This window comes from Tauraco erythrolophus, chromosome 2 (assembly GCF_009769465.1).
Source record: "Tauraco erythrolophus isolate bTauEry1 chromosome 2, bTauEry1.pri, whole genome shotgun sequence".
Classification (NCBI taxonomy): domain Eukaryota; kingdom Metazoa; phylum Chordata; class Aves; order Musophagiformes; family Musophagidae; genus Tauraco; species Tauraco erythrolophus.
Window position 1 is genome coordinate 39,915,698 of NC_141466.1, and position 19,054 is coordinate 39,934,751.

General features: G+C 38.9%; 1 protein-coding gene across 2 annotated transcripts in view; it reads right to left on the reverse strand.

Annotated features, from left to right (window-relative positions):
* Positions 1 to 19,054, reverse strand: part of ADGRB3 (adhesion G protein-coupled receptor B3) — a 470,155-nt gene that overhangs the window by 232,933 nt on the left and 218,168 nt on the right. For both annotated transcript variants that reach the window (XM_086608299.1, XM_086608298.1), the window contains one exon: positions 3,014 to 3,208. In XM_086608299.1, coding sequence (XP_086464425.1) covers positions 3,014 to 3,208 — 195 coding nt within the window. The remainder of the gene's footprint in view (positions 1 to 3,013; positions 3,209 to 19,054) is intronic.

Below are 19,054 nucleotides of genomic sequence, written 5' to 3' on the forward strand. Positions count from 1 at the left end.
AACTGCTGCACAGCTTAAATGTGCAGAAGTCTATGGGGCCGGATGAGACCCACCCAAGAGTTCTGAAGGAGCTGGCGAAGTGCTTACCAAGCCACTTTCCATCATTTACCAACAATCCTGGCTAACAGGGAAGGTACCAGCTGACTGGAGGTTGGCTAACATGACACCAATCTACAAGAAAGGTAAGAGGGAAGACCCAGGGAACTACAGGCCTGTCAGTCTGACCTCAGTGCCAGGTAAACTCATGGAACAGATCGTCCTTAGTGTTATCATGTGACATGTACAAGACAGCCAGATGATGAGGCCCAGTCAACATGGATTTATGAAGGGCAGGTCTTGATTGACCAACCTGATCTCCTTCTATGATAAAATGACCCATTTAGTCGATGAGGGAAGAACTGTGGGTGTTGTCTACCCCGATTTTAGCAAAGCCTTTGACACTGTTTCCCACAACATTCTTCTGCAGAAGCTGGCTGTCTATGGCTTGGACAGGTGTACGCATTGCTGGATCAAAAATTGGCTGGACGGCCAGGCCCGGAGAGTGGTGGTGAATGGAGTTAAATCCAGCTGGCGGCCGGTCACCAGTGGTGTTCCACAGGGCTCTGTGTTGGGGCCTGTTTTCTTTAACATCTTTATCAATGATCTGGATGAGGGGATCGAGTGCACCCTCAGCAAGTTGGCAGATGACACTAAATTGGGAGGTAATGTTGATCTGCCTGAGGATCGGGAGGCTCTACAGAGGGATCTGGACAGACTGGATCGATGGGCCAAGGCCAACTGTGTGAAATTCAACATGACCAAGTGCCGGGTCCTGCACTTGGGCCACAACAACCCCCTGCAGCGTTACAGGCTTGGGGAAGTGTGGCTGGAAAGCTGCACAGCAGAGAAGGACCTGGGAGTGCTGGTCGACAGCCAATTGAACATGAGCCAGCAGCGTGCCCAAGCAGCCAAGAAAGCCAACGGAATCCTGGCATGTATCAGAAACAGTGTGGCCAGCAGGAGCAGGGAAGTGATTGTCCCCCTGTACTCAGCACTGGTGAGGCCACACCTTGAGTACTGTGTCCAGTTTTGGGCCCCTCACTTCAAGAAGGACGTTGAGGTGCTGGAGCGGGTTCAGAGAAGGGCAACAAAACTAGTGAAGGGTTTAGAGAACTTGTCCTATGAGGAGCGGCTGAGGGAGTTGGGACTGTTTAGCCTGGAGAAGAGGAGGCTTCCTGGTTTCTCTGGAATTGACAGTAAATTTTAAACTGATGTTACTGAGCCAGGATTTCATTTTATATCATCAGAAGTCAGTAACAGAAGCATTGCTTAATAGATCCTCTGTGCAAAACATATGTTTCATTCTGATTTCACATACTTTCCTGAACACTATGCATTGGTTTATGGATTTTACCTTAGTTTGCAACTTGTTAAACCTTTTTTTTTTTTTTTTTTGGAGTTTCAGTGCCTTTTTTCCAGTGGGATTTACAGATCTCAGTAGTTAGGCATCTAAATCCTGAAATGCAGTTATTTTTTGATTTGCAAAATCCTTCCTTATTTTCTTCACAATATAGTTTACCAATTTTTGCCTTTTCTCATTTCTCCACTTCAAAATGATTAATAAAAAATTATTAAAATAGTACTAATCATTTTGCCAAGTTCTGCCAGAATACTATTACTTATTTTGGAAACATTGATGAAGATAACAGAACTTTTGGCATTGCCATTAGCAGGAAAAGAATCAAATACTCTCTAATATACGCAAACTGCAAATGACTTGATCTGCTAAGCCCATGAACAAAATCACTTGTGCCAAGGAGTTTCTCAAGGCTGGTTCTAGCACAGATTTTTGTAGTGCCTGTGAACCATGAAGAAGTCACATTGGGCTGTCAGACTGTTGAATGCATGAAAAATTTGCAGTAAATAATACCCTTTTTAACAGTAAAACTTACTGAAAGTAGGAAAAGATATTGACTCATATAATTAAAAAAAAAAATCCATCCAAAATACTTTCTGAAAAGCACTGTTCAAAAAAATTTCCTTTCAGCTGGCTACAGTCCAACATAAGAAACTTTGGTTTTATATGGAAGTTCATTTTTCATTGTTACAGAAAACCAAGAAAACTGAAAATATAATAGCAAGCTCTTGAAAACTTAAAACCAGAAAATTGTCTTTTCCAAGATACCTCCATTTATCTGCATGCATATATTTCAAGTGTATTTATAATCTCTGCTTACCTTTTCACAAACAAATATATATACATGACCTGCATTAATAATTTCATTATTAATTAATGAATGATCATTAAAATCTCTTTTTCATAAATAATATATACATCTGCCTTCTTAGTATTCTTTTTCAGTACATCTATAGTCTTTGAAGAGTGTCTAAAATTTTCAGATATAGATGAAACCAATAACCTGATCTAGAAGTCCTGTGAAATACTTATTTTAATGAACATTACACAACGAATTGTGCAGCCCATTGTGTAGAAATAATTACAGTGTTTTTATTGCTGATTGATAGTATTTTAATTTAGCCTCTTGCACAAGAAGAGTTCATCTAACACGTGAAATAGAAAATTCAGATCAAATGTACTATCCACCAGTCCTGTGCACTTTTAATGAGCTCTATTTATTTGAATTAAAGAAGCAATGCCAGAATTACATAACTAAACAGTGTGGACAGATTTTTGAACTGAAATGAACTAGAACAAACAACACTAGTGATTTGCTTAGTGCAAAAAACTGCCTATCAATCAAACCAAACCTTGAAAGAGAAAGATACTGAAAATTTTACAAAGAAAGGATTTTACATTTTTCACTTGCTGCATTGTTTTGGATATTTGTCTCACTAAATGTAGCTGAGTCTTTTTTTATTTTACACTTGCATCTTAGTTTTATGTGAACAATGTTTATATCTATCGTTCAGAAGATTTAGTTTTCTCAGTGAGTAAAATAAGTGACATGCAGTAAGTATATCAAGATAAACTCCATTAATTGAAACAATGAAACTCTTAAAATATTTCTCTTACCTGCACCCCATCAGAAGCCGGGATATAACTTGCTCTTTTAAATGTGTCTGTAACATTTCTGAGAATTTCCACAGAAATAAGAAGGTCCCCTGCATAAAAGTTTTTCCTCTGAGTTAAATCCAATAGTGTCTTGGTTACTTGGGACATGCCATCACCAGCCAACATCCTCTGTCCCTTGGCAAGGTGCTCTTTAATCTGCATCAGAAGAACAAAATGAGTATCAGAATCTATTTTACTGATAAAAAGGTACAATAAATTCTTAACACAGCCAAAAATATTAAATATTAAAGCTATTATAATACTAAATATTTAAGCCATTATAACAAAGTACATCCTGTTAAAGAGAAGACAAAGTAGTAGACTATGATGACAGAATTATTATGTTTATCAGAGAATCATGGATTTTATTCTGAAAGATTCTGAAGTCGTCATGTTTCACCCATTTGCTTCTCTTTAGACACCAATAATTTCTCAACATCCATGTTCTCAAAGGAACTCCCTGAGCTGGACTACAGCTTTAGTCTGCTGCCATGACGTAACGAGGAACTGGTCTTCCAGAGGAACAGCTATGCAACCACTGTTGCCACTCATTAAACAACCAAGAGCTCTCAAAGGAGTAAATGCTAAGGCAGTCCTTGTTGTAATCTTGTTTACTACAGGGAACTATATCCTTCATCTCTGCCAGCCCAGCTTGGCTAGTCAACACAAGAGCGATGGTTTAGGTGAAAGATGATTATGATGCTCTCTTCTGTAGTACTAACAACACAAAAGTGATAACTTGGAACAATTCTGTTTGGTTTTGCAAGAAATGCAAATGAAATTATTAATTGATCCTGTGCATCAGTCAAGAGAGCATACTTTAGTGGTAGCTCTCCCAGTAGATCTGTATAGGGTCAGTGGAAAAGGTAATCCAAAATGCATATGCTGGTAGAAGAATCCTCCTGATAAGAAGCTGAACTTGAGGATCTGATTAATTGTCAAAGCTGACTCAGCATCCCAGGAAGATGCATAGTGTATCACAAAGATGTCACAAGGCCAGCCAAGGCTGAAAAACAGTGCATGGTTTAAACAACCTATTTTTAAATAAGCATATGAATTTATGTATACAAACACAAGTTCTTCCAAATTGAAGCTAAATTTAAAAAAAAAGATAAATGATCTGAGACAGACCTCAGTCTAAGCGGGAAGGTTAAAAAGCAAATTTTGTGCAACTGGCAACAAAAATGCTGATGCTATCTCTGTACCTGTACCTTCAATGCTTTTTAACTTGGCCTTCCTACTGACATATAACGGGAAGGATGACCAATGTGACATAATTTGGTGGTGAAGTGGAGGGAAGAGTGTAAAGACACCTTTTGTCAATTCCAGATCTCCCTAGCCACTTTGTGTTTAAAAAAACACAAAAACAAAACAAAAGGATAGAACATGTAGTAAAATAGTACAGTGATTAAAAGGTTCAAAATAACTTTCATGAAAGCAATTTAAAAAATCCAATCATCCTCTGACACACACGATCTAAATACTTTTTGTTCATGCTGTTGGATCAGCATGAACAAGATTAGATTAGATTCTAAAGATTAGATTAGATTCTCAACCGGTCCTGAGATAAACTAGATATATGTAACAGAGCTGTGGCTCTCTTGAAGTGGCTACTTCAAGTTATGTCTATGGCCTTAAGCCATCTTTGTAGCAGCTGGGGATTGTTATGGACAGCAACAAGCTTGACCAAACCCCAGAAATACTTAAAGACTAGGGAAAATACCTGCCTGATGCAGTGTGGACAGGGAATGAATTTGCTATATACCATGAGAACACAGGTACAAGCATAATTACACAATCAAATATTTTCAACAAAAATCTCAGTGAGGAGAACGGAGGCAGTTAATTGTTGTTTGTTTTTTTTTTTTAACAAATATTTCAGCAGAAATAGTTCCCTCAGTCTTTATAATACTGTAATAAGTAACAAGGCAAGAAGCTTGCTTGCCAAAATCCTTTTGTGCATTTACTATTCATTACAGAAGGAGGCTTTGAAAGCAACCTTGTAGGAAAATAATAGTGGAGAAAAAGGTGTGAGAACGGAACAAAATTCATTTGAGTATATTCAGGGATCTGATATTGCATACATAACATTATGAACTACTTTTTTGGGAACAAGTGAAAGCAAACAATAACTTGATTTGGGATTTTTCTTGTAAAACATTGCCATTTACCTCATCTGCTCATACACTGTGCCTGGGTAGCAAATTAAAAGAGCATCAGCTAGCACAGTAACACGGAATAGCAGAACTTTTGCTGGAACTTGTTGAACCAGTTGTTCATTGACCCCAGCGAGTATTTCCAATTTTTGAGGATTATGTTCAGTATGCCTTTAGTCATGCCCAAAAGACATATAACGTAAAAGACAGTCCATAAAGCTGAACTCCCGAGTTCAGCTCAGGATGTATAGGCAAGTGTATACACTTGCCTCAGGATGTACTGTAGGAAAGGCATCACACAACTTGAGAGCAGAGCTTAAGACAGAACAAAGTGGTTCTTTTAATTCCAGGAACAACAACAAAGTGATGAGTCCTCATAAAAACTCTACTGCACTCTTATTCTTGTATGAAACACTGGTAGGAAAGCTGTCAAACTATTTGGCATGCTATTTTATATTGCATTACTTTGCTTCCTTTTGCTTCATCTGGATGTTCACACATCCCATTTGTTTTTCCATGTTCCTGATAGACTTCAAACTCACATTTTAAAGTTGCAGGGGCCAATTTGTTGTTGGTTTTGGACCATGTATAGCATGCATAGTCTTGGTCTCAGCTGCTTTTGGAATGCAAATAATAAATTAAAATGATCCTAGTTTTGACTGTTTTTTAAGCTTTTGAGCAAGTAAAGCTCTGTTTTCAGTGAAAAACTTTACAGATCTCTAGCAGCAGAAGTGGGAGCTGTAGTATACCCTTTAGTGCTTTCAGCAAGACATTTTGATTACTTTTGAGTACAATGATAGAAAAGACCCAGCAAGTCCCCACAATGCCAAAGGACTAAATTATTACACCCACTTCAGAAGGAGCCAGGGTTGTGGTGCAGGTGGTTTAAAGCACCTCAGAATTATTGGCTCTTAAAATTACAGCTCAATTTGGAACTATTTTTTTAAAAAATGGCATACTCAGAAAGCTCAGCTTCCTAGCACAAGTACTCTTCCTCTCTTGGGTCACACCACTCGTACACAGCTTGTTGAGCACCTTTTCTTCATCCTCTCAAGCTCCAACCCAGAAGTTCCTTTCCCTGATCCTTAGCTACCCCTCCAGACCCACACTGCCTTGAGTCAGACTAGCAGCATGCCCTTAGAAGTAGCATAACAAAACAGAAGGTTGCAATGTGTTTAGGTTAGGAAAGCATGTGAAAATTAGAGTTAATTAGTAGAAAGTTTTGACTGCACACCAGCAAGGAATATGCAGGGCAGGGTAAGAATTAGCAGCCTTTTTATTACCAGTTTATTACATAATGTATTTTGCTGTTGTAAGACATCCTACAGCCCCTAAACACAATTTTAAAATCACAGGTCATTCACTCACTTGATATAAACTGATGCAACACTATTAAAGTCAATGAAGATGCCGAGATTAGTATGAGTCAAAGGTAGTGGATTACTTGCACAGCTACCACAAGAATCTTTCAGTGTGAAAATACAGAATATTCTCATCAGTATTTAGTATAATGTCTTTCTCACCATACTGCTTATTTTCTGTGCTATGGTCACTGCGATATTATGCACTGTCCAAGAAAGCTATTTTGGTCACCACTGTAGGTCCTTGTAGTTCTCTATGAAGGTCATTTTTTAGTGGTCTTACAGGCAGGCTCATTAAAAATAAAGTTTATGAGCCGAGAGATAGTGAAATGAAGCAGCTGTTAAAGTGATACTTCAGTTGTCAGCCCAACCTCTAGCCGCCTGCACTATATGGCTGCATACTTGAAAAATTACTGAAATGTTTAACTGGACTTTGACTCAGGGTCCAACTGTCTTTGTCCCTCGATTTATCAGAAAGTATGATATAATAAAAATGCCTTTTACAAAGTCAGAGCTCCTAGGCCTCCAGCATCGGAGTACAAATTTATTACTGCATAATAATTACCGCAAGCTTCACAGATAGACATGGTTTAAAGGGACAGAAAACAATGAACTCTCCAGAAACCCATAAAAGATTGAAAAGAATGATTAATTTGAAGGTAACTACAACATCATCCTTTTTTCATTATTTTTAAAGATGATGTTGGATTCATGGCTAGGTATTACTAATGATGTCATTAATACCTTTTATGATAGTGGAGACTATAGGAAGCCTCAGACAGAAGTGTGGAAAGATAGTTTGATACGAAAATATATTCTGAAACTGCTCATAATCTGCAAGCCACTTTGCTTTGCACCTCCACAACCCAATACCAATATTTTGTAAAATATTTTTCATAATGCTCTTAAGAAGCAGAACAGGAAGGAATATTCACTTCAGCTGCATAGCCACTTGAATTAAACAACTGTATTAGAAACCTAAAAGCTCTTGAGAGTGTTGGTTTCTCTAGGGAACAACCCAAACTACCTGAAATCTTATCTTGAATGCTCTGAATTACATTACCTGACCTCTGTGGCTTCTAATCTTCAGGCTGGAATTGATAGTAGCCTCTCAATACATATTAATTAATGATTTTGCATTAAACTTACTTCTATAGTTACCAGCATTGAGATCCAGAAAGGTTGGAACCAAAATGCTGAAGTCTATGCGCTTAAAGTTAGGCACATAAATTAAAAAATATATTATTGGCAGCTGAAATATTCCCGTAGGTACGATCCTGTGCTCAACTGAACTCATGCACCATGCTGATTTTAAACTGTAAAATGATGTCATTGTGAGAAAGCTCTTCTTCTCAGAATTGGGAAAAACTTCATTACAGGGTGTTTTTTCTGATTATTGGCATACCGTCCTTTAATAATTTTCACACAGAATCTAGATTTTCATTTATTTTCCCCTAATATAATTAATTATTCACAGTTTATTTGTTTATTCTCAGGCTGTTTCAGTGTTCAAGAACATGACTTCACTCACTTTTTAAAAGAAACAGAGTAAGATTAAAGATACAGCCATGCATCTTCAGGTACGTATCTTCTGAATGTTTATAACTTAATGTCATATAAGAGTTTTTTCCTTTTCTATACATTCAATGTTTTACAAAAGAGATTGCTAAAATGATACAAAATAATTTTTCACTTTGTCATCAGTGAGTTTAGTTAGTGGTCTCAATCTAGAACATGATAACACACTAATAAATGAACAGTTTCTGCACAGAAGAAGGAAATCATATATTCCCTTTGTTTATAACAGAAAAAAGAAAAAGTAATTGGTATACATTGTGTCAAGGACAATTAAGGATACATATTAAGGAAAACTTTTCAACTGTAAAGAAAATGATTTATCATAGTTTACCTGAAGAGACTATGCAATCTTCCATATTGGAGGCCTTAATAACAGTCAAGAAAAACAGAACACTGGAATAACACAAGTGCAGCTGATTCTGATGGGATGGAAGTTTGGGCTGGGTAATCTCATGAACTTCCTTTCAGTTCTATAATTCTGTAACACGTTCCTGTGAATATTCCGAAACCCAAACAAAAGCCTCCCATAATTTACCCCAGCCAGAAACGTCAAAAGTTTAAGTGTCCTGAAACTGTACTTTTACGTTCCTGTATTTATCCACTGTCATGGTGCGCAATCTGTTCCTGCAGATGCTGTGGATCTTAGATCTCTAAGTTTACATTGATGAAAAGAAAAATGATAATTGCTTCACTGTGTAGAAACCGTCGTCCCACTGTCATATACTTCTAAATTTCTTAGGCAAAATACTCCTCAGAACCGTGATTTGTTTTTAGAGAAAGGAGCAGAATTAATCACATGGAATCTTGTGCTGTTTTAGATATTCATCTCAGGCAAACTGAATCTCTGCACAGACACCAGAGAAATTGTATGTGCTCTTCTATACGTGATGAGGTTTATTAGAGAAACTTGGAAAAAAATCATCTGGAATCTGTAGAAGTCTAACATATTTTCAGAAGAAGAATGTGAACAGCTCAGAGGGATGCTTGGGTCTTTCTGTATCATCTTTCTCTACCCTCTTTCACAAATAGATTCCTATTATTTTGCTCAAGAGGGCTTTTTTTTTCTGCTTTAACTTATTCCATAACTCATCAATATTGCCCCTTATTCTAGTCTTTGATATATAACCATCAAATAGGTGACAGAGAAAGTAATTATAAAGTTTCAGTATTTTGATTCCCGCATGGATTCAACAAAATATCTTAACAAATATTTTCAACAGATAAGACTGCTCTTCAGTAGAGTAACAAATGACTCTAGGGATGAGAAATGAAAAATCATTAAACAGATCACTTCTTTTGGGGTTGTTTTGTGTTTTTTTTTTCTTCTTGTACTTATCACTGTGTTTGTTGACCAGGATTTCCATTATTATTTTATTAAGTACTGCTATTAAATGCTCTGATTATCTGTGATTAAATCCTGCTCACGTTGGCATGCTGTGTGAGAGATCTTGCTGTTGTTATTGTTGTTTCCTTTTTTAAGTAGAGGGCACGTCTTTAAGATTTGTGTTATCTATGTATAATGCAACATGACAAGAGCAAGAGTTGAGAGGAAAAAGAATGACGGTTGTTTCATTCTATGACAGGCATAACATTGCTTGAGGTAAAGTCTCCTGGCTGTCCATACTGACTGAATGGCTGAGATTGAGGGTCACAAAGTGACATACTACGAATGAGTTGTCTTTCTGTTTTTATAGTACATGGTCATCCTGGTAAGTATGTGTCCCTAAAACATAAAGCTCTGATTGATTGCTTCAATTTATATGTTTATTTTATTTTAAACGATTTCTGTATTTAGTTGGTTTTGTGTTTCTATACAGTCATTCCAATGACACCCACTTCTGTTTGCAGGACAAACCGGAATGGTTTCTTCAAGGAAACTAGCATTATTGAGGAGGTCTAATCTCTTCATGGGAGTACTGCATTAAGTAATAGGCAAGAGAAGAATCCTTTGTCCCTCACATAATTAACAAATCTGAGCTCAAACATGCTGGAGGAATGCAGCAAATGAAGTAGTAGACAAAAAAAAAAACAACAGGAGAATGACTGTAGGCATAAGATGCTGTGACCACTACTTTGCAGCTAGCTGCATAGCCAAATTCCTGCAGTCATTCTGCATCTGTGCTGGAGTGAATGTTCCTGCAGTTCTAGTAGACTTTAAGGGGAAATTAGACACATTCTTTCTTTACCGAGTTCCTAAATGGTCTTCATCTCTTTTTTTCCCTCTGGCCATACCCTAGTGGAGTTCACCTGTTGGCTGCAGTGTTGGTTGGTCTGGAATATCAATGCGATCAGGGAACACTCAGCTGCTCATTGCTGCAGCAGACACAGCAGCAGCAGAAACCAGAGGAGCACATTCCATTTAACACAGATTACTCTTTGGTAAACCAGACATGGCAAGATGATTATGGATGATGAGATGAGAGCGGGGACTTTTCTTTGAATTTAACAAGTGGGATTGATTGGCTATTAAAAAGCAGATATTCAAAAGCAGAAAGGAAGAAAAGCAACTTATCCAGTTGAATTAAGTTGTGACGTGCTTATGCAGAATAGCAGGTAAATGTTTTCTCCCACTGCATAGCATCTCTAAGATTGGGGTGCATGTGTATGTTGGTGAGATTAAGCATTACAATTTCATGAATAGAGAAGGTACCACAGTAGCTTTAAACACATTTCACTCTCCTGATCCTAAGCTGCTCATTTCTGGTGCCTATTTTAATACGGACAGTCATGAAAAAAGCAGCAATTCACTTGAGACGAAGCAGTTGGTTTCTGGCCTGCATATTTCAGAAGAGCGGCTGAAGTATTGGGTTATTTCCTCTCTTTGGCAGAGTATATTTATATAGAGAGAGTGAAGCAGATCTGTTACAAAACTGAGAAAGTCATACTCGCTTTACAACATGGTGTTAAAAGCACTCAAAACCCCAACATTTCAGTCCATGCAATAAGTTGGGCAGGACAGAGCAGGCAGTGCTTTCTCACAAGTAAACGAATGCCCTCACCATCAAGCAAACAGCAATACTGAAGTCATTATCTTTTTTCTGAAGTTTTAACATTCTCCCATGCAGAATGGGAAAACATCAGTGAGGCAGGAGAAAACCGTTGCCTGCCACAATCTCTTGATCAGTTGCTTTCTGATGAGAGAAAACAGTTTGCCATCCTCCTGTCAAGATATGGAGGTGGCAAAATAGAGCCGACTCCTGCAGATTCTGGGCTTACAAGGGAGGCAAGGCAAGGAAAGCAGATCATTTACTGATATAACTAACTCCCTTGCCTATCAAAGGTGCGAAGGTGAAGACAAAAGAGCTGGTATATACCAATACAAGGATAGACTGAGGCTGAACAAAAATGTTGTTATTGAGGCCTGTACATTTAAATCTACAAAACTAACCCTGGCTGCTTTGCTCTGCAGCTACATAAAAAGAAATGAAGCACTAAACTAGCAAAAAAAGGAGCAGTAAATTTTTTAGGAGGAAGCCTTTCATTCCCCAGAGTGCAGCAGTCATTTCACTGAGGAGTACATGGACAGGCTGATACGCTGCCCTTGTAATATAATTTGGAAAAACAAAATCATCTCTAATGAGCTGCAGCTGAGCAAATCATTATTCACCTCAGAGTTCTTTTTATCAAATTATATTTTAGCCAAGTACTTGCAAAATCGTGAATAATGCTGCTGTGGAAAAAGGGGAAATAAAATTATAGTATGAACTAGCAGCAGCAGAAATGCATTTTTATGGCTGTATTATCAGTTCGATATGCAAAGATTCACCTGCATAAGTTCCCATGCTCCTTCGTAAGTGCTAATATCTTGACACCAGTTTGATATTTCATATGCAGATTCTTCCTTTCTAACTCTCAAGAGTTAAGAGGTTTTTCGGTTTTCCAACTTCCTCTTTCTGATAGAAAAGCAGCCCAGTTTGCATGAATGCATGTTTGATTTAGGTGTTATATCACTCAAATTGGCACAAATTAGTACCTTATTTTTATTGAAGCAACTAAATGTAGAATTACATCATCCAGGTTTCAAGAGAGTGCTACATAGGTTTAGAAAATTGGGTGTACTAGTAGAGATTTTCTGATAATATTGGAGATGGCCTTCAGAGACAAAGTGTCTTGAGGACAGGCTTTAGTCTTCCTCATTATTTATGAGCTTAGAACAAATCTCTTCCAAACTGGGGTGTCCAAAAGTCATTTAGAGGAAGTCTCACTTTATGCAAAAGGACTACTCCAGTGCGCAGTGAGTCAGTGATATATTACCAATGTTTTTTAAGCACACCCTCACAAAACTATCTTTTTTTCTGATTCAATAAATCCTATCACGTAGAACACATGCATAGCAGAGTAGAAAATAAAAATAGTCCTATATATTCAAGTATTTTCTCCATTTGCATAAAATCAGTTTTAAAACTCCATGGTAAGATCTTATTCATTAGTTGTTTTCATTAAAAATGGTCATACAGGCTTCCGATATTAATTTCATAAAGATCTCATAAGTTATGAAAACTCATTGCTCTTCCATACCAAACCACTCTAATCTCATTTTCCATTAGCTCTGATTGAAGTGTTTTGTTTCTTGGTTTTTGGTTGGTTTTTCTGGAGGGTTTAGGGGAGGGGGTGAGTGGTTTCTTTGTTTTTGTTTGGTTTTTTTTGTTTGGTTTTCTTTGTTGTTTTTTTTTTTCCTAATTTAGGTTACTATCATCCATAGAATGGATCAAGAATACTCAAAGAAGTCTTCAGCTATGTGTCTCAGAAGCCTTTGTTCATGCTTCTTAGTCTTCCTGCTTGTAGTGTATCAAATTTCATAGGCTTTAAGAGAGTATGAAAATGAAATTAAGGTCCCTTCCAACACAAACCATTTTATGATTCCATGACTCTTTTTTTTTCTCAGATATCATCTGAGGTACGCCTGTGGGCTCCTAATCATTGAGTCTGTTCTCGGTCCTGCAGTCACTCATATCCAATCATAGTACAAATACTTGAATTTCTTATTCTCAGGAAAGATTTTACCCTGTTTATCCAAATGAAAAAAAAAAAAAAAAGAAAAGAAATCAAAACATCAAAGCAGAGCATGAAATTTCTCAGCAGATCCAACTCACTTAAGGTGTGCTGGTTGAAACTTGCAAGAACATGAGAATTGAAAATTGAAAAGAAAAGTCTTGGACAATGCATTCCCCATTGCACTGCTTTTCAGAGTCAAGACAATGTCTTCCTATGAGACATATTCTAGTTCAATAAGAGATCACACAGGAAGTCATGCTACTTAGTCTCAACTGTCCCTTTCTAGACTTCTAGAAATTAATAAAGACCAAACCAGAAATTAGATATTGCCTTATACACCAAACAATTGTTGCATTAAGGACAATTAATAGCTTACTAACATACACTTGAAATCCTAGAAATTAAATAAATGCTAAAGACTAAGTTCAAAGTTTGGTCTGTCTCAAAGTACCAGTTACACAGCCCAGTTGGCTAGATTGTGGCAGCCAAAATACATACATGTGGTATGTGTTTTGCTTTAATTTCTTTGTGGCACAAGATTCAGTTTGCAGTCTCTCATGGTGATGCTAAACCTAACTTGACAGTGTATTCAGTCAGTGGACTTGTGTAATGTCTAACCTACTTATGAAATTTCAAGTATGTAGGATAATACATTAGCATATTTTTGAGATATCTTTATTTTATGAAAACATACCTCAGAAAATACCAGTCTGAAGTACTAGCTCAAGTAAACAAATTCCGGTAAAATAATTAGGCAGACCATTTTCTGCTTCCAGATCAAAGGAAGATCATAAGCAATGAGGAAAATACTTCATAATATTACAGTCTAAGTTTGGGTCATTAGATCATCATCTAATCTGCCTTTCTGTATATAGCAGTCCATTAAGCTACCAACAGATACCCTTTAAAGAGATTAGAATATGCTAGTTAGACCAAAGGAGTTCAGTTTTTAGAAAATGAAACTATTTGCCAAAGGTAGAAAGAGATAATAGGCTTTAACAAGGGCCATAATTTCTGCTATATCAGTAACTGATTTGACAAAATGGTCCAAAAACCCAAACCACGTCTATCCCACAAAGGGGAAAAAAACTCCAAATTTTGAGAATATAATCTAGACTTAGAGAAAGCAGGGAAATTGCTCCCCATCAACTGAAATAAAAGCACCTCCCCTACGAAGACAGACTGCAAGAGCTGAGGTCGTTCATCCTGGAGAAGAGAAAGCTCTGGGGAGACCTAGTACCCTTCCAGTACTTAAAGGGGGCCTAGAAGAAAGCTGGAGAGGGACTTTTTGGAAGAGCATGGAGTGATAGCACAAGGGGTAATGAATTTACACTGAAAGAGGGTAGATTTGGATTAGATATAAGGAAAACATTCTTTACTCTGAGGGTAGTGAAGCACTGGAACAGGTTGCCAAGAGAAGTTGTGGGTGTCCCATCCCTGGAAGTGTTCAGAGCCAGGTCAGATGGGGCTTTGAGCCACCTGGTCTAGCGGAAGGTGTTCCAGCCCATGGCAGGTGGGTTGGGACTAGATGATCCTTAAGGTTTCTTCTAACTCAAGCCATTCTATGATTTTATGATTCTATGAAATCTGGTGATCAGTATGCGACCAAGAACTATCCAGAAGGAACTGAAGGAAGGTTATTCCCTGCCAGTAAACCTTATTCAACCGTATAACTTTACTTCATCTCCATTCATAATAAACAGATACTTGGAAGAATTTCTTTGCTGTAATCTCCTCTTTTTCAAGAAACACATATAACAAATTGTGTATCACTGGGCAAAATATTCCTTCTTAGATGTAAAGATGACTGGTAACAGTCCTGAAACACCATGCTCGACTAAGAGCATTTTCTTAAAGCAAAGTTGCAGGTACTGCCAACACACTAGGGCAATAGAAGAAATCCAGAACAAAACCTGATATATAATCTGGGGTGTTTCTTTTTCTGGTCATCAAGTTATTGCTTGATCCCCTAGGTCACAATTCTAGAAGGTAAAACATACCTATTCATCACACTGCATTTTCCACTTCTAGTGCTTTAGTAAGAATAATCCTAATTAGGTTACTTAAGTATTATTATTAGGGCTAACCAAATAATTTCTCAAGGGTTTAATTCATGAATTTTGGCATTTTTGTCCCTTAATTTGTTCAGCGAATAATTTTTCATATTAGTCAACCAGCTGTATAAGCTGGTCAAACAGTATTTGTTGAATTCATTTGATGACTGATTTGTACCAAATGTTGGATAAATTATTCATGACTAATTAGTTCCGTTATTCAAAGAGATCTAATTATCATCTCTAGTTTTAAAAGGGACCTGTATTCCATAGTACACAAGGTAAAATAAACTAACAAAAGTACAGGCTGTACATTTGTGGCATAGCTGAAGTGCATCATCCTCTTAACTGCTTTTACTCAAGCTCCTATACATGAATCACGTAGGGCACTGTGCCCTCGAAAGATGCAAGCTTACTGCCAATCTCCATGCTACAAGCCAAACCATTCTCCTTCACTGTTTTATCATATTCCAGTGTATAGTCTCTTCAGAGACCCTGTAGTTATTATATTTTTACCATGCCAGGGATTTTTTGTGCTGTCATACGGAGAAGTATGAACATTGAGAAGAAAGAGTGACTAGACATTAATTCAGAAGATAAAAAACAAATTTTCTGCAGTTCCCCATCAACCAAAAATGGAGATGTAGTAGAGCTTGATCTCAAGCATATGTTGAGGACATATTAATTAAAGACTGTGAAATACTCTGAAACTATTGTAATAGAATATTAAGTACACTATTGATATGTGTATCAAAAAATGGTCCACATACCTAGGCAATTCCATTTAACCAATGGAAAATGCTGCTTTCTTCTAAGATGCCAGCACCTTGCATCTGAGGTGCCAGTACATGCCTATCCTAAGTAGCGACAGTAATTCTGCCTGGCACATTCTGTAAGTGGCTGGAAAAAGAGCTAAATTATTCATCGTGATGGGGGTTATGAGTGAAGGATATTACCTTTAGCATTACAAGTGTATTTTTAACTTTACTGGCTCTTCACCTTTTGCAAATAGACTTCCAAATGGCTTTTGAGATTAAAAGACAGTGCCATTTTAGCATGATTGATGTAGCTACCGTATTGATCTCCATACAAGTCTTGAGTCAAGCTGAAGAACATGCAGCACTGGTTGGGTTTCTCCTACTAAGGGTTGAAATTTGTCCCATGTCATTTCCAGATGAGTAATAGAGTAAACCGTAAATATATAAGAGGCTTTGCACATGAGGAAGTGAACCTACTGTAGCCACACATAGTAAAGAAACAGTCTCCAGGGGTCAATCACCTGTGGTTATGCGGCAAAATTCTACACCATATATAGCATAGAATTCCGGCTTTATGTGGACTCCTGCTGAAAGCCTATGTTAATATTTGTTGGGGAAAAAAAAGAAAGGTTATCTTTAGGAAGAAAGTAAAAATCATACCGATATTAAAGTGGACATCTATGAATTAACTTTTCAGGATGTCTGCTTTGTGTGAATTTCCAATTTCCTAGAGTCATGGGAATCAGAGAATCATGGAATGGTTGTCATTGGAAGGGACTTCTGGAGGTCATACAATTATAGAATCATAGAATACCAGGTGGGAAGGGACCTTAAGGATCATCCGGTCCAACATTTCTTGGGGAATCCACCACTTCCCTAGGGAGGTTATTCCAATGGCTGACTGTTCTCGTCGTGAAAAATCTTCCTCGTTTCCAAACAGAATCTCCCCAGGAATAACTTGCACTCATTATCCCTCATCTTTTCCACATGACTCCTTTTAAAAAGGGAGCTTCCATCTTCTTTGTAGCAACCATTTAAATACTGGAACATGATGATAAGGTCTCCCCTAGGTCTTCTTTTCTCAAGGCTGAACAAACTCCGTTCTCTCAGCCTTTCCTCATATGACATGCTTCCCAGTCCTATGACCATCTTTGTGCCCCTTCTCTGGACCCTCTCCAGCCTGTCCACATATTTTTCGTATAGTGGGGACCTAAATTGAACACAGTATTCGAGGTGTGGCCTGACAAGCACTGAGAAGAGTAGGATGATTTCTTTATCGCTGCTTGTGATGCCCTTGTTGATGCAACCCAGCATCCTGTTGACATCCTTTGCCGCAGCAACACACTATTCACTCATATTGAGCTTGTCCACCAAGACACCCAGGTCCCTTTCTGCAGAGCTGCTCCTCAGCCAGGTAGATTCCAGCCTGTGCTGCACTCCTGGATTACGTTTTCCAGGGTGAAGGACCTTACACCTGTCCTTGTTGAACAAGAGGAGAGGACCAGGGAGGCTTTACAGAGGGATCTGGTCAGACTGGATCAATGGGCCGAGGCTAACTGTATGAAATTCAACAAGACCAAGTGCCGGGTCCTGCACTTGGGCCACGACAACCCCCTGCAGCGTTACAGGCTTGCGGAAGTGTGGCTGGAAAGCTGCACAGCAGAGAAGGACCTGGGAGTGCTGGTCGACAGCCAATTGAACATGAGCCAGCAGCGTGCCCAAGCAGCCAAGAAAGCCAATGGAATCCTGGCATGTATCAGAAACAGTGTGGCCAGCAGGAGAAGGGAAGTGATTGTCCCCCTGTACTCAGCACTGGTGAGGCCACACCTTGAGTACTGTGTCCAGTTTTGGGCCCCTCACTTCAAGAAGGACGTTGAGGTGCTGGAGCGGGTTCAGAGAAGGGCAACAAAACTAGTGAAGGGTTTAGAGAACTTGTCCTATGAGGAGCGGCTGAGGGAGTTGGGACTGTTTAGTCTGGAGAAGAGGAGGCTCAGGGGGGACCTTATCGTTCTCTACAATTACCTGAAAGGAAGTTGTAGGGAGATGGGGGTCGGTCTCTTCTCTTATGATATGAATGACAGGATGAGAGGGAATGGCCTGAAGTTACGCCAGGGGAAATTTAGGTTAGATATCAGGAAAAATTTCTTTACAAGAGAGGGTTGTGAAGTATCAGAACAGGCTGCCCAGGGAGGTGGTGGAGTCCCCATCCCGGAGAGTATTTAAAAACCGTGTGGATTTGGTGTTGAGGAACATGGTTTAGGGACCCTGACAGTGCACGGTTGGTGAATGGTTGGACTCGATGGTCTTGAGGGTCTCTTCCAACCAGATGATTCTATGATTCATAAGGTTAGCCCACTCTTTCAACCCATCCAGGTGTTCCTGCAAGGTGGCTCTCCCTTCTAAAGTGTCTACTTCCCTACTCAGTTTGGTATCATCAGCCAGCTTCATCAGGATACACTTGATCCCATCATCCATATCACTTATTTAGATCTTAAACAGCATTGGGCCCAATATTGATACCTGGGGGACCCCACTTGTGACAGGCTGCCAGTTTGAAAAAGAGCTATTTATCACCACCCTCTGAGTGCAGCCTGTCAGCCAGCTCCCCACCCACTGCACAGGCCACTTTTCTAGACCACAACACAAGTCATCTGGTCCAAGCCTGCAGCCCAAACAGGGTCACCTAGAACAGGCTGCCCAGGACCATGTCCAGATGGCTTCTGAATGTCTCCGGGGATGGAGACTCTACAACCTCCTTGGGCAAACTGTGTAAGCGCTCAGACACTCTCAAAGTGAAAAAGTGTTTCCTGATGTTGAGACAGGACCTCCTGTGTTTCAGTTTGTGCGTACTGCCTCTGGTCCTGTCACTGGGAACCACTGAAAAGAGCCTGGCTCTACCTTCCTTGAACCCTCCCTTCCAGTACTTACATGCATTTGATAAGATCCCCCCTTAACCTCCTTTTCTCTAGGCTCAACAGCTCCAGCTCTCTCAGCCCTTCCTCACAGAAGAGATGCTCCAGGCCCTTAATCATCTTAGCAGCCCTTTGCTGGACTTGCTCCACTAACACCATCTCTCTCTTGTACTGGAAAGCTCAGAATT